At 39.2% G+C, this 16,591-nt stretch overlaps 2 protein-coding genes across 2 annotated transcripts in view; one reads left to right on the top strand and one right to left on the bottom strand.

The window, feature by feature from the left end:
- LOC120583610 (myosin light chain 6B-like) overlaps positions 1-10,835 on the bottom strand; it is a 21,339-nt gene extending 10,504 nt beyond the window's left edge. Inside the window, exon 1 of the mRNA XM_039838949.1 lies at positions 10,754-10,835. Coding sequence (XP_039694883.1) covers positions 10,754-10,835 — 82 coding nt within the window. The remainder of the gene's footprint in view (positions 1-10,753) is intronic.
- Positions 1-16,591, top strand: part of OPHN1 (oligophrenin 1) — a 195,158-nt gene that overhangs the window by 53,033 nt on the left and 125,534 nt on the right. The window lies entirely within an intron of this gene.

Raw genomic sequence — 16,591 nt, 5'->3', positions numbered from 1 at the left:
AATTTCCCATGATCTTCTGTCACAGATCAGTTGACTTTGTTTCTGTGGGTTTATTTCTGGGCTCTCTATTCTGTTCCATTGAGCAGTTTGCCTGTTTTTTTCACCATCGCCATACTGTGTGTCTTCACACTGCAGCTTCGTAGTCAGTCTTAAGTTGGGTAGTCTCTTTCCTCTGACTTCGTTGTTCCCCTCAATTTTGTGTTGGCTCTTCTGGGCCTTTTGCCTTTTCATATAAACTTCAGAATTACATTGTGTTGATGAATCTGTGGATCAAATGGGAAGAACTGGCATATTGACAATCTTGAGTCTTCCTATGCGTGTACGGGGAATATCTCGCTTATTTAGATCTTTGTTTCCTTTCATTAGAATTTTATAATTGTACTCATATAGATCATGTATATATTTTGTTATAGTTATACCTACAGATTTCTGTTTGGGAGGCTAATGTAAATATTTGAAGTTTCAAAGTCGTTCATTGCTTGCGTATAAAAAAGTGGTGGACTTTGTATATTAACCTTATATCCTTCAGTCTTGTGATTATTGCTTCTTATTGCATCATCTAGGACTTCAGTTGAAAAGGAGTGAACAGAGGGACATCCTTGCCTTGTTTCTGAGAGTGAGAGAGCATCGAGTTTCTCCCCACTGAGTATGATGTTGGCTGCAGATTTCTTGGAGGTGTTTTTATCAAGTTGAGGATGATCCCCTCTATTCTTAGTTTGCTGAGAATTTTCCTCGTGAAGACGTGTTGAATTTTATGAATTGCTTCTGCTTCATCTATTGATATGATCGTACCATTTTTCTTCTTTAGTCTATTGATATCGCGGGTTATATTAATTGATTTTCAAATGTTGAATCAGCCTTGCGTACTTGGAATAAATCCCAGTTGGCTGTGATTAGATAATTATTTTTATACATCGCCGGGTTCAATTTGCGAATATTTTGCTGAGGATTTTTGTATATTTGTTCATGAGAGATACTGCTCTGTAGTTTTAGGGTTTGCTGCTCTCATAGAATGAGTTAGGAAGTATCCCCTTTGCTTCTTTTTTCTGGAAGAGATTGTAGAGAACCTGTATAATTTCTTCCTTAAAGGATGGGTAGATTTCACCAGTGTCTCTATCTCAGCCTGGTAACTTCACTTTTGGATGTTTATCATTTATTAATTCAACTAGTTTAATAGATACAGGCCTATTTACATTACCTATATTTCTGTATGAGTTTTGGAAGATTGTGTCTTTCATGGAATTGATTCGTTTCATCTAGGTTATTGAATTTGCGGGCATAGAGTTGTTCATACTATTTCTCTATTATTTTTTAAAATTCATAGGATCACTGGTGATGACCTTTCTTTCATTTCTGACATTAGTAATTTGTGTCTCCTATCCTTTTTTATTTGTTAATCTGGCTAGAAGTTTATCAATTTACTCGATCTTTCTTTTCAAAGAAACAGATTCTGGCTTTTAAAAAAAATCTTTCCTATTGGTTTCTCTTATCAATTTCTTGGTATTTTTGCTCCAATAGTATTTGTTCTTTCCTAGCTTTCTAAGGAGGAAGCTTAGATTATCGATTTAAAACTTTTCTTCATTTTTTTTCAGTAAACATTTTATTTTATTATTTTATTTTTTTCATTTTTAATATATGCATTCAGTGTTACAAATTTTGCTCTACACTATTTTGCTACATCCACAAATTTTGATAAATTTTATTTCAATTTTCATTTAGCTCAAACTTTTAAAATTTCTTTTGCAGCTTCTGTTTCGGTCTCTGTGTTATTTAGAAGTTTCTATTTAATCTCCATATATTTTTTTATCTTTCAAGTAACTCTCTATTATTTATTTCTATTCCATTCTCTTGTGGTTTGAGAGCATATTTTATATAATTTTCATTCTTTTAAGTTTGTTAACACGTATTATATGGGTCAGAATGTGGTCTGTTTTGATGACTATTCCATGTGAGTTGGAGAATAACATGTATTGTGCTGTCATTGGATGAAATAGTCAATAGATGTTAATTAGATCCGGTTGATTAATGGTACCTTTCAGTTCATCTGTGTCCTCACCGATTCTCTGTCTGCCAGGTCTGTGTACTACCTGTAGAGGGGTGTCAAAGTCTTTAATAGTAAGAGTGGGTTTGTCTTTTTCTCCTTGAGTTCCATCAGGTTTTGCCTTCTAGATTTTGATACCACGGTTAGGTGCATACACATTAAAGATTAAAGATTATTTTGTCTTCACATAATTTTCCTCGCTTAGAAGTCACCTTTGTCTGAAATTACTATAGCTACTCCAGCTCTCTGCTGAGTAGCGTTAACATGACCTACCTTTTTCCACACTTCTATGTTTAATCTATCTGTGTCTTTATATTTAAAGTGGGTTCCTCACAGATAGACAGCATGCATTTGGATCTAGTATATTTTTATGCGCTCTGTCTGACAGTCTGTCTTCCAATCGTTGTACTTTGACAATTGATGTTCAGTGTGACTGTTGATATAGTTGGACGATTATCTACCATATTTGTTACTGTTTTTTATTCATTGCCCATGTTCTTTGTTTTGTCCAGTACTTTTTCTGCCTTCTTTGGTTATAATCGATCATTTTCTATGGTTCCATTTTCCTTCCTCTCTTAGCATAGTGATTATACTTATTTTAAAAACTTCTAGTGGTTGCTGTAGAGTTTATAATACGTATTTATAAATAATCCAGGTCCATGCTCAAATAACAGTATAATTTTATATATGGTACAAGTGCCTTATATAAGCAGAGTATTCCTAATTCCTCTCTCTGGTCTCTTATGACATTACTGTCATTCGTTTAACTTACTATACAGTATAATCGCTGAATACATTGTCCAGATTATTATTATTAACAAATTGTTGTCATAGCAACTAAGAATAATAAAAATAAAAGGCTTTATTTTACCATCATTTCTTTGCTCCTTGACGCTTTTCCTTCCTTTCTGTAGATCCATGTTTCTGACGTGTATCGTTTTCTTTCTCTGAATAACTTTTTTCTGAAGTCATTTCTTGCACGGTCAGTCTACTTCCTCTATTTTTGTTTTTCTCAGCAAGTCCTTATTTCTCCTTCACTTCGGAAGTGTAATTTTGTAGGGTACGGAATTCCAGGCTGTTTTTTTTTTTTTCCCCTCTCTCAACGCGATACATATTTCACTCCATTCTTTCTTACATGATTTCTGAGAATTTGGATGTAATTCTTACCTTTTCTCCTTCATAAGTAGGATGTCTTTTTTCCCCCTTTGGCTTCTTTCTTTTTTTTTAAGTTTATTTTGATTTTCTGCAGTTCGAATATGATATATTCAGTTGTAGTTTGTTCGTTTGTTTCGGCATTTATTCTACTTGGTGTTTATTGAGCTTCCTTGATCTGCAGTTTGGTGTCAGTAATTTGGAGAACTTCTCAGTCATTATTGCTTCAAATATTTATTCTGTTCCTTTCTCTCTTATCTTCTCCTTCTGGTATTCTTATTATGCATATGCCACCCCATTTGCAATTGTCCTACAGTTCTTGAATATTCTGTTCTATTCTTTTAAATTATTTTTTCCTCTTTGCATCTCAGTTCTAGAAGTTTCTGTTGACATTTCTTCGAGTTCACTGATCTTTCCTAACCTATTACAGTCTATCGATGAGCCCATCAAAGGCATTTTTTATTTTCGTTTTCGATTTCTAGCATTTCCTCTTGATTCTTTCTGTACTTTACATGTCTCTGTTTACATCACTCACCTGTTCCTGCAAGTTCTCTAGTTTTTCCATTAAACCCTTAGCGTATTAATCATGCTTGTTTTAAATTCCAATAAGTCTAACATCTCTGCAATATCTGAGTCTGGTTTTGATGCTTGCCGTGTCCCTTCAGACTATTTTTTGTCTTTTAGTGTGCTCTGTAATTTTTTGTTGAAAGCCAGACACGATGTACAGGATAAAAGGAACTGACGTAAATATACCTTTATGTGTGGCTTTATGTTTATCTAGCTAGGAGTCAGATTGTGTTACTGTTTGCTCTTGCAGTAGTTGTCAGAGGTTAAAATTTCCTCTGGTGTCCTGATTTTTGTCTCCTTGTTTGTCTGAGTTTCCATAGAGACTTCTTCTTAAATAAGGTTGGGAAGGCACAGCACTTTGAGTTGTCTTTTCCTGGTATTATGCACTAGCCCCTTTGCTGTGGGTGCAGTCTTTGGAGGAGGGGAAGCTGAAAAGCATTCCAGAACATACGATCGGGTGTTAGTGTTTCAGTGAGGCTGCGCCCTTGAGCTGTGACCTTGGAAAGTACTTCTCAGTTCCCCTGCCTTGCGTGAGACAGGAAATCTGGTGGGGGCTGCAGTTGAGTATTCTCTTTCCCCCACGTGGAAGGCTAAAGGGGGCTGGAATTGTGAATTTTCCTTTTTCCGAATTGGTTAGGCTTTGGTAAAAACCCAATCAGTCTGCCTCTAATAACAACATAGTTTCTCCTGAGTACAGGTCTTGTTAAGAACAGAATGCTCTGCGATTGTTTCGAAATGGTTTTTTACCCCCTCCCCCTGCTGGAAAAATGAGGAGGGTTTTCTCTGATGTCTTCATTGTGAGATCTTGGTGGTAAAACTCATAGAAGTATTGGGGGCTCCATAAGATCCAACCCTCCAGGTTTGAAATTTCAGACTTTTATACACAGATCTTCCAGAAATCCATAAATTCTAAATTTTAAGTTTTCTTATTCCAGTACTGTCTCCAGGGAGGGTTTGTCCTGAGCTTCTGTCCCACTAAGATATGACACTCTGTTCACCTCCCTGTCTCTCTAAATTCAGGGCAGCAATTTGCCCTGTGACCTCACTTATCTGATGAATCTAAGGAGAATTTTTGCTTTTCAGTTTGTTTAGTTTTTTTTTTCTTGTTTGAGAATTGGCTTGTTGACCTCCAGGCTCCTTACATGACTGACTGGAAACCAGGAAATCCTCTCAAACTGGCTTTTTGTAGCTCGAGCCACTCATTTTAAGAGCGTTGAGATGTAGCACCCACGTAATTTGTAAATGACAAGCAATCAGTTATATGCCAGGTCCAGTTCTAAGTACTTAACATGTATTAACTGATTTAATAATCGCCAGGAAACCTGCAAGGCTAGTTCTAATATGCTGCTCATTTTATGCAAGGGAAAGCTGAGAAACAGAGAAGTTAAGTAACTTTTCTAAGGCCACACAGCTATTATCGTTCGGAGTATGGTTATGAATTTAGGCAATCTGTCTCTTGTAGACGATCGCTAGGCATCGATGAGCTATTCCTACTGAATGTGGGATGGGAGGTGGACGTGCCATTTCTTGGGCCTGTCCGTAAACTGTTCCAGGAGGCTCGTGCCTCGGGAATTTCCTATGCAGTCATCTCTTATATTTTCCTTCTATGATCTCTTGTGTTTCCTTACAAAAATAGAAGGCTACTCATTTCCTCTTCCAGCTACTGTGTTTCATAAAAGCCACAAGACCTATGGGTATGAGACCCCTGGTGCCCTGCATTTATTGTAAAGAATCTACAAATCTCTATGTACCCCTGCCTTATCTGCAGGATAATGGTGTGAGCACTGTTTTTAACGTTTATATAAATAATAATGTTACTTGCATTTTCTTACTTGGTAGATATTATAAGTTATAACTACAGTCATATGAGAGGGTCCCAAATTGGGTGGGCGTATGAAAAATGATTTTTCGTACTTAAAGAGGGCTCACTGTTGCTGAAGAGAGAGGGTGAGGATGAATGAGATAGTAAAGCCGAGAACAGGAGAAAGCAAAAGCTTAGGTTAAAAAGGGAAACCTTAGCCTCATTGGCTCTTCTAGGTGAGAAGATACCTTCCAAACTAGACCAGGGCGGCCATTTTGGGAGAATAGAAAAATAAGCGAGACATGACGCGGTGACAGAGTGTTAGCAATAGGAGGTTTGGCATTGGTATTCTTCGATTGGCTGCTCTCGATGATAATTATTATATTATTAACATCGATGAATGTGTATCTGACTAACATGTATCTGGAATTCAGTAAATATTTATTTAAGTTGGGGAGACATGGGTACTTGTGGTTTCTTTGTAGACAGATGATTTGTTTTTAACAGTACGCACCTTAGGCATGGTGTCCTTCGCATCTGGCCCTCCTCCAGCCTGCGTTTCGGACTCTTTTGCGCTCGTACCTCTGCTCTGGCCTAGGATTTGATGTTGGAGACTGCCGTTTGTCTTTGCCAGACTCTTCCTCTACCGGACTCCTAGTGTTCAGGGCCATACCCCGGAAGAAATCTGTTTTTCCCTTCGGCTCTTCTCCCTGCCGAGGCGGAAGGCAGTTAGGGCAAGCCCCCCCCCAAAGCGGTAGTTCTTAACCTTGGCTGTATGTTGTAATTAGCAAGGGAATTTAAAAAATGCTGATGCCCAGGCTCCACAGCTAGAAGTTTTGATTTAAGTGGTCAGGGGTGCAGCCAGAGCGGAGAACCCTTGTCCTAAGACACCCCTCCCCTCGAAACCTTACAGGACTCCATTGCCTATTTAATAAATGGGGACACTCGAGCAGTTTCAAGCACTTGCATGGCCGGTCCCGCTCAGCTTTTCTGAGCATCGTTTTTCGTTATTCCCCGACATGCACCTGCTGTTGCTAATCTGGGAGACACCTTGCTTCTGGATAGCCTGGCTGGCCCACGTCTGTTCTCCGATTAATATGTTGCCCTCCACTGGGGTGATTCCCCCCGCATCCTTCAGCCACCTCTTCAAAGAAGCCTCTCGTGATTGCCCCAATGGAAACCACCCCTCCTTCCTCTGCTGGCCCTTTGGCAGGCATGCACATTGCGTTTACCCTGTACTGCCTTCTATCTTGGACTACATTTAATAGAATTTTGTAGTTTAAAACATACGGTGGAAGTAAATGTGACCTAGTTTATTTTATAAGGCTTAGAGATTCTAGAATAATAATGACTTATCATCGCGATTGTAACATCCCAGTAAATATGAGGTGCTATTGCTGCATTCTCAGGACTATATTATGTATTTTCCATAATGTTAACTTACTTAATCCTCAAAGTGTGAGAGGTAAGTGTAATTATCTTCATTTGACAGATGAGGAAACTGAGGCAAAGAGAAGTTAAAGGGCTCGATTTGTAATAGGCAGAGCTGGAGCCCCGCTAGTTCCAGATTAAGCAGTGTACTCTGCTTAAAGGGACCCACAAGACGGTTGAAGGGCCATCCACTGAGTGATGCGTGACTCTTCAGTGTTAAGTAGCAGAGCGGAATTTGCACCAGGTAGCCCTGCATGGTATCGTATGTCTGGATCCGCCCCGTGTACTACGGTTGCCACTGGCCACATGTGGCCATTGAGTGATTGGTATGTGCCTCGCATGGATCGACATGTGCGATAAGTGTAAAATATACATGGATTTCAAAAACTTAGTATGATAAAATTAAAATCGAATATCTCATTTTTATACCTATAGGTATAGAGTATCACCTTTTTATATCGATTGCGTGCCGAATAATAATATTTCGGATAGATTGTGTTAAATAGAATGTATTAAAGTTAATTTACGTGTTTCTTTTTACTCTTAATGTTTCTACTAGGAAATTTAAAATTCTATTTGTAGCTCACATTTGTAGCACACATTATATTTTTATTGGGCAGTACTGATCTAGAATGTGTTTTCATGGACGAGCTCATTTTAATCTTTAGGAGAAAATCATAAAGCACGAAGGCAGATGCTTTTAACCTCACCTTAAATTTTTTATAGATGAGGAAACTGAGGCTTATAAAGATTAATGATTTACCTAAGGCGCAGGCGATGAGACTTGCACGAAGGTCATCTTTTCAATCCTGGATACACTAAACGATGTGCGAATTTTATTTCATGTCGTATTTCTTCATTTATGCAACTCTTTAGTGTATTATGGGATGTATACATTTGGATCTTGTGAAATTGGTTACTGATCATGATTATAAATGGCTTTCAGCAGTATAACAAATTACTGTAGTTTTCGGTAGGCAGAGATGTTTAGCCTGTACTATTAGTCTTGCTTGTATCTCCATCATCTTATCAAACCAGATTTGAGTCATCCAGATGCATTTTTTAGTCACGTCCAACAAAGCAATAAGCTTCTAGTAGAAAGTTGAATCCAGATCCTTACTGTGTGTGAACTTTATTCCAGCCATGAGAACTCATGTTTGAGCCTCAGTTTCCTCATTCATGACATAGGATGGTATCATTTTCCACACATGGTTGGAAGGATGATATGAGATGACGATATAAACTGCCCAGCATGGTACCTAACACACGGCAGGAAACCAGTTAACTGTAGTTTCTTTCCTCTCTTCAGACGGGCCGCCTCCAACAGGAAGCCTTCCATGAGCTCTCCGGGCCAAGTTCCTTATTTCTTCCTTGATACTGTCACAAAAAACTGTGTTATAGCCTCGATTTCCTTCAGGGCGGTGGTCTCTGCTTTACCCCACTCTCTATGTTGTAAACTTTCCAGTGGCCAGAATCGCATTTTATTCATCTTGTGTCACTATAGCCCCTGGCGCTGTGCTGTGTGCACAGCAGGTGCTCGTGACCAGTCCGGAAGTTAGGGATGGAGCTTGTCCTGGTGGTTAGAGCGGGGGTCTCAAGTGACTCTTCGTATATGTTGATTAGTATAATGCGTGCCTGCTTGAAAATGAAAGTGGTAAAATATTATATATAAAGTCTCAGAAGATTGTAAAACACACACATACACATAGACAGACAGACACATAGACAGACAGACAGACTGGCTGCCTTCCCACCTGGAAAGATGGAGTACATGCCCTTTTCCCTATTCCTCACATAAGTACAACGTATTATATAGATGTTATTCCCATGTATGCATGTAAAGGCTATGAAAAGTGAAGACAGAAAGACTAGCTAAGAACCTTGACCCGAGGAACTGCATAGCAGTGAGTTCCCTGGGTGTTCTTTTGGCCCCATGCACCCCAGTCTGGGGGCTGTAGACACTGACAACTTGCTGGCGTCAATGAGCACAGACACAGCCTCGAGAAAAAGCCTGCTGTCTCTATGGGCAGCCTAGCAAGGCAGAAAGCTTTCAGACAGTAACTGTTATACTCGAGTCATTTAGCACAGAAACATCTGTGGACCACGTCAGCTGCTGCCAGCAAAGGCCAAGCAGAAGATCGAGACCACCCTTGCCAGAATGTCTATTATACACCAAGAAGCATTAAAATCTCCCTTTAGTTTGCTGGGGCTACCGTAACAAAATATCACAGAATGGCTGGCTCGAACAATAGAAATTAATTTTCTTACCATTCTGGAGGTTAGATGTCTAAGATCAAGGTGTCGATAGGTTTGTTTTCTCCTTGAGGCCTCTCTCCTTGGCTCGCAGATGGCCACGTTCTTGCTGTGTCCTCATATGACCCTTCCTCTGTGTACACACATCCCCAGTGTCTCCGTGTATGTCTTAATCTGCTCTTATAAGGACATGAGTCAGATTGGGATAGGGCCCACCCTGATGGCCTCATTTTATATTAGTCACCTCTTTAAAGACCCTCTCTTCAGATACAGTCACATTCTGTGTTACTGGGGATAGGGCTCCAACATATGAATTTTGGGGGAACACAATTCTAGAAGTTCATAACAGATCTCAAAAATGTCAACTCATTAGTAAGACAACAGATGTCATCACCAAGATAAAATGTTAGAATTATCTGAGGCCTTTAAAACAGCCATCATAAAAATATTTTAAGAAGCAATTATGAGTATTCCTGAAGCAAATGAATAAATGGAAATTCTTCATCAGAAATAGACAATATAAAGAAAAATCAAGTGGAAATTTTAAGATTGAGAAATAAAATAACTGAAATTAAAAACTCACTGGGTAAAGCCAACAACGGAATGGAGAGAACAGAGGAAAGAATCAGTGAATGTGAAGATAGAACAATGGAAATGAGCCAGTATGAACAACAGAGAGAAAAAATAGAGCGAAAAGAAAAATGAACCGAGCCTAAGAGACCTTTGTGATTATAACAAGACATCTAATATTTGTGTTGTTAGAGTAGAGGGAATTAAAAAAGGAGAAAGAGAGAGGAGCTGAAAAGTAGAAAGTAGACCAATAAGACTGAACATGGCTGCGACGTTTGAATATGGGAGTTTCCTAGCAGATAGCATTAAGCCTCCCTCCCCTCCCTCCCTTCGGCATTCCTTCATTCGGCTAAGCTATTTTCCTTCCTCCCACTCCACTCCCTCCCCTCCACTCCTTCCTTCCATCCCTTCCTTCCTTCTTTCCTTTCATTATTTTCTCCCCACTCCCTTCCTCCCTCCCTACCTCCTCCTCCCTCCCTCATTTCCTTCCTTCTCACCTTCCCTTCAGGTCATTCCTTCCGTCCTTCCTTCCTTCCTTCCTTCCTTTGTCATTGATTCCCTAGAGAAACAGAACCGATAAGATGTGCATATGTGTAGAAAGAGATTTTTCTTAAGGAATTGGCTCACACACTCGTGGAGCCCCAAATCCGACGGGGGAGGCCAGCAGGCCAGAATCTCAGGGGAGAGTTTCAGTCTGAGCGCAAAGGCAGTCCGCGGTGGACTCACTATCTTAGTCCATCCGGGCTGCTGTGACCGAATACCGTGAACTGGGTAGCTTACAGACAACACAGAGTTATTTCTCCCAGTTTTGGAGGCTGGGAAAACCAAGGTCATGGCGCCGGCAGATTCCTTGTCTGGTTCATAGATGTCTTCTTTCTCTAAGGTCGCATGGCAGAAGGGGCCAAGGGAGCTTTCCAGGGCCTCTTTTTTGGGGGTACCGATCCCCTTCATGAAGGCTCCGGCCTTGTGACCTAAGTACTTCCCAAAGGTGCCACCTCCTGGCACTGCCGCACTGGGCATTAGGTCACAACAAGTAAATTTGGGAGGGGCACAAATATTTACTCTATAGCAACCAGGAAGAGATGATGTTAAAGATAAAGATGTTAAAGAGGGGAATCTGCTGGAGAATTCCCTTTACTTGGGGGGTGGGGGCTGGGGGCAGCCTTTTGTTCTCGCGTGGCCTTCAACTGATTGGACAAGGCCCACCGACAATGTGGAGGGCAACCTGCTTTACTCAGGTCTGTCAGTTTAAATGTAAATCTCATCCAAAACCCCTTCACAAAATCCTCCGCAAGAATCTTTGACCAAATATCTGGGTATCATGGCCCAGCCATGCTGAAATATAAAATTAACCATTATACTGTTGTCAGTCTCTTTTCGCCTGGCAAGTAAGGTAAACAAAGCTAACATCGAGGGTTGTCTTCTCTTGAAACATATAGTTAAAAAATAACATCAGAAATTGCTGTATTTTGAATTTCTTTCTGGAAACAACTTCTCTGGGATAAAAGATGACTTTTGAAATGACCTGGAAGGGAGAATATGGATGTTGCGCAACCGCCCGAAAGCTCAGTTAAGAAAGGACTTTTTTCCCCCATCCTTTTAGAATAGGAAAATATTTCATCTTGAAAGGATCTGGGCCTTTCTTCCTGCTGTAGATAGCCTCCATCCAAATAAAAGCTGAGAGGAGAGACTAAGCCACATTCATCAGCCGGAAACTAAAATGATCAATTGTCAGGAACATGGCCAGGTTTTGTTGGTTTGTGTTCCACAGCAGACATTAATCTTGCCCACTGAGCGGACGTAATGTCTCATGTACTTCTGTATTTCGTCCAGTTTCCTTTCTTAGTTTCTTAAAATGAATCCTTTTTTGTTTGTTTGTTTTTTGTTATTTGTTTTTTTGCAGAGAGGCAGTTAGCAGGTTTCTGACGCAGATAGAAAGATTTTCCTTTGGTTCTGCATCTCAAGAGGAAGCTTCTGTGGGCAGCTATGTTAATTGTCAACTCTTCGGAGTCTACAAATGAAGGAGTTCTCAGAACTCGAATAAGTGGAGGCTGAGTGACACGTAGGGAAACGAGGCTCCCCGCTTGGACCATCCGGCCCGGCGCTCGTGACATGAGCGCCCTCCTGGGCCCAGCAGTTCTGCGGGTGAAGAAAGGGTCTGGTCGCCTGTGGCTGTTGAACTTGGTAGAAAGACGTCTGGGTCGGGGTGAAGCCCTAGCACTGCCAGAACTCACTGCGGACTTCTCATAAGACCCTTCTCCCTTTCTGGGCCTCAGTTTCCCCTTAGGTCAAATTGGAGGTAATGTCAGTTTGTCTCGCGGGTCTTCCTGTGCTGATGTCCTGGGTTCTAGGAGCATTTTTAGCTTGCTGCGTTCCGGGAGAGGCCCAATTCGATTGTTTTGTGGCACCGACGATGGACAAGCTGTGCTTGTCATTTCTGCGGATCCCTTTGCTTTCTCTCGAAATTTCACAGTTGTTTTCCTTGCTTGTTCATTTCTCATCAAACTCTATAGCAGGATGTGTATTTTAAAGTCCTGTGGTTTGCGCCTCTGCTGATAATAGTCTCTGTGGTTTCTTTCAAAAGGGTGTTTCTTTATTTGCTATTAAAATAGTATAATAATAACATTGAAAAAGATTTTTACCCCAAAGCTTAACTTAAAACTTTTTTCTATGTACTCGTTCAGTTTTATCCTGATGTATTCTGTTTTCGTTGTTGTATTTCGTTTTTCCTGAATTATTGTCTTTGATGATTGACCCTTATGTGTTTTGCATATTTGTTTTTGAGTCCTTTTCCCCCAATATAAAGGTCATGTAACTACATAAAAATGCTTGGAAAAGAAGAAGAGGAAAACAGATCACCTCGGTTCAACTACTGTTAATACTGTAATATACAGAAACAAACGATTCAAGTAAAAATGGGCAGAGGAGCTGAATATTCCCCCAAGAAGACATGCAAGTGGCGAACAGGTGCATGAAAAGATGCTCAACATTACTAATCATCAGGGAAATGCAAATCAAAACCACAATGAGGCGTCACCTCACACCTGTTGCAATGGCTGTCACCAAGAAGTCAAGAGAGAACAAATGCTGGCGAGGATGTGGAGGAAAGGGAACCTTTGTGACTGTTCATGGAAGCGTTAATTGGTGCAGCCACAATGGAACCTAATATGGAGGGGCCTCAAAAAATTAAAAATAGAATGACCGTGTGATCCAGCAATCCCACAATTGGGCATTTATCCCAAGAAAGCGAAGTCACTATCTCGAAGCGACACCTGCACCCCCATGTTCATAGCAGCATTATTCAAGGTATGGAAACACCCTAAGCGTCCATCGACAGATGAATGGATAAAGAAGATGTCACACGCACACGCACGCACACACATGCACGCACAATGTTTATAGCCATCGTTTGAGTCAGTGTTTCCTAACCTTTTAAAAAATTATCTTCCCCTTAAAGGAGCCATCGCAGCAATCAACTTTAGAACCTTTTCGTCACCCCAAACAGAAACCTCATAGCCATGAACAGTTTCTCCCCTTTTCCCTTCAAACCCCACGACCCTTGGCAACCGCTAATTTATTTTCTGTCTCTATAGATTTGCCTATTCTGGATATTTCGGATAAATGGAATCAAACATTATATGGTTTTCGTAACTCCTTTCTTTAATTTTTTGTACCCTGACTTATTTTTTACTGTATACAGTTGTATTCATTTATTTTTTTAAAAACCCATTTTATTGTAGAAAATCTCCAGCATATACAAGTAGGGAGAATAGTAAGTGAATGTGATGTGCTCATCATCCATCTTCAAGGTTGATCAGCTCATGGCCATTTTTATTTTAACCTGTACATACATTTTCTTTCCTTTTCCTTACATTTTAGTATTTACTTAACAAAATAAGAACTTAAAGAAATCATAATCCTTTATCACACCTAAGTAGATTAAAAATGTTTTCTTAAAATCATCAAATGAAGAGTAAATAGTCAAATTTTCTGATTGAATCCTAAATTGACAATCCTGATCGTCTCCTACAATTTTTTTTTAAACGTTTGTCTTATCAGGGTTCAAACAGGTCCTGTACATTGCACTGGCTTGGTATGTTATTTGATTCTCTTTATAAAATTACTGTGTTTTCCCCCCGCTTGTAATTTGCTCATTGAAGAAATTGGTCGTTTGACCTCTGGACTTCCTCATACTCCTGGCGTTCCTGAGTCTACCACCATGTTGTCAGGCACAGTTAGGAAAAAATTTTTTTTGCGATAAGAACTTTTAGGATCTATTCTCTTAGCAACTTTCAGATATGCAATACAGTATGAGTAACAATAGTCACCATGCTATACATTACATCTTTATGATGTATTTATTTTATAACTGGAAGTTTGTACTGTTTGACACCCTTCACCTTTTCGTCCACCCCCGACTAGGAGAGGTTTTCTTAGTAAACATTTTTCTTCCTTTCTTTTTAAATCCTTACCCCATCTACCTCCTTCCCCCTTTTACCCTCTGGTAACCCCTAGTCTACTGTCCATGGACAGTCTTTTCATTTTTTTGATGGTGACCTTGGCCTGTAGAATCTAATGCTATCTCCTGGCAGGTAGTGTCATAATTAAATTCCTAGTGTGGGGAGCCCCTCCCCCACACACGCATTTTCAAACCGGGTCCAGAATCTTTTACTATGGTAAATGGAATGGTTTTCTTAAATTCATTTTTGGATTGTTCACTGTTAGAATGTAGAAATACAGTTTGTTTATATATTATATATTTATCTTGTATCTTTCGACCTGGCCAAACTTTTTTATTAGTTCTAATAGATTTTTTTTTTTACTGGATTCCATTGGATGTTCTGTATATAAGGTAATGTTATCTGCAGATATAGAGAATTTCACTTCTTTCCTTTGCCTAAATGCTTCTGGCACAGTGTTGAACAGAACTGGTGAGAGTGGACATCCTTGCTTCAGTCTTGAAATTAGGGGGAAAATACTCAGTGTTTCACCAGTAAGTATGAAGTCGGCTGTATGTTTTTCGTAGATGCCCATTATCAGGTTGAGGAAGTTACTTATAGTACAAGATTGTTGTGTATTTCAATAAAGAAAATTGCTGGATTTTGTCAAATACTTTATCCGCATTGACTGAAATGGTCGTGATTTTTCTCCTTTATTCTTTTTATGTGATGTATTGCATTGCTTTTCATATGTCGAACCAAGCTCGCATTTCCAGGGTAAACCCCATTTGGTCATGGCGTATACTCCATTTTACATGTTGATGGAATTAGTTTGCTGTTTGCTGCTGTTATTGACGGTGTTGCTTTGATATTTATAAGGGTTTCTTTTCCGGAGATAACCTTGTTTTGCTTTTATATTAGGATAGTATTGGCCTTACAGAATGAGTTGGGAAGTATTTCTTTAATTTTTCGGAATAGTTTTAGTAAATAATTTGTATTAGTTCTTCTTTAAATGCTTTGTATAATTCACCAGTGAAGTCCTCTGGGCCTAGGCTTTTCTTTATGGGAAATTTTAAAATTACAAATTTAATCTCTGAACATATATCTTGTTAGGTATATTCAGATTTTCCATTTCTTCTTGAGTTAGTTTTGGCAGTTTGTGTCTTTCAAAGAATTCTTGCATTTCATGTAAGTTATCTAATTTTTTTGCTTACGGTTGCTCATAGTACTCCCTAAAAATTATTTTTATTTGTTATCATAACACGGTAGTAATGTTCCTTCTTTTAGCTCTGCTCTTGGTTATTCGAACTTTCTTTTTTTCTTAGTTGGTCTAACCGAAGGTTTGTCAGTTTTGTTGGTTTCTTAAAAATAAACCTAACTTTTGGTTTTGTTGTTTTTTCTCTATTGTTTTCTATTTCTCTAATTTATTAATTTCTGCTCTAATCTTTAATATTTTCTTGCCTATACTTGTTTTAGGTTTATTTTGTTCAGCTCTTTCCAGTATCTTAAGAAGGAAGCTTAGGTTAATGATTTGAGATCTTCTTTTTCAATATAAATGTATCTATAAATGTTACTCTAAGCACTGCTTTAGCTACATACCCTAAGTTTTGGTATGTTATGTCTTTTTCATTCATCTCAAAATATTTTCTAATTTCTCTTCTGATATTTTATTTTACCCATTTCCTACTGAGTAGTGTGTTGTTTACATTTGTATATTTCTCAACTTTATTTCCATTATTAATTCTAATAGCATTCTACGTGCTCATAGGACATAGTTCTAATGATTTCAGTTCTTTCAAATTCCTTGAGGATGATTTTATGTACTAGCACATAGTCTGTCTGGGAGAATGTTATATGTGCTACCCTTCTAGATTGGATGTGGCTATCAGCATCAATACATATAAAATTAGGACTGACCGGATTGTTTTGGAGCAGAGGAGAAAATGCCGGTCATATTAGAGAAAATTTTCCTATCAATATTGGTCCTTAGCAATGCGATTTGAGGCTTTAAAAGTCCTGGGAAGGGTTTATGCTCAAGTTAATGACACATTTGTTTTCTGATAGAGAGGTACTCACTGTGAATGTGAACATATTATGGATTTTGTCACAGTCCTTTCGTGTGTAGGGTACGTCTGTGCACGCGCACGCTGGGAAGTACCGGTCTCATTGGCTGCATATTGTTTTCGTTTTAGTTTATTTGTTTTTAGGTGAGGCAACCCTTGGTTGACCTCACAGATTACCAGGACCTCATCAGCTTACAATCCCCTATTTTTTTTATTTTTTACTCCTCCAGCACCCGGTCTTCCTAGGTGGTCTCCCATCCAAGTACTAACCAGG

The sequence above is a fragment of the Pteropus medius genome, unplaced genomic scaffold (assembly GCF_902729225.1).
Source record: "Pteropus medius unplaced genomic scaffold, Ma_sr-lr_union100, whole genome shotgun sequence".
Classification (NCBI taxonomy): domain Eukaryota; kingdom Metazoa; phylum Chordata; class Mammalia; order Chiroptera; family Pteropodidae; genus Pteropus; species Pteropus medius.
This window is presented reverse-complemented; position numbering and strand designations above follow the sequence as displayed.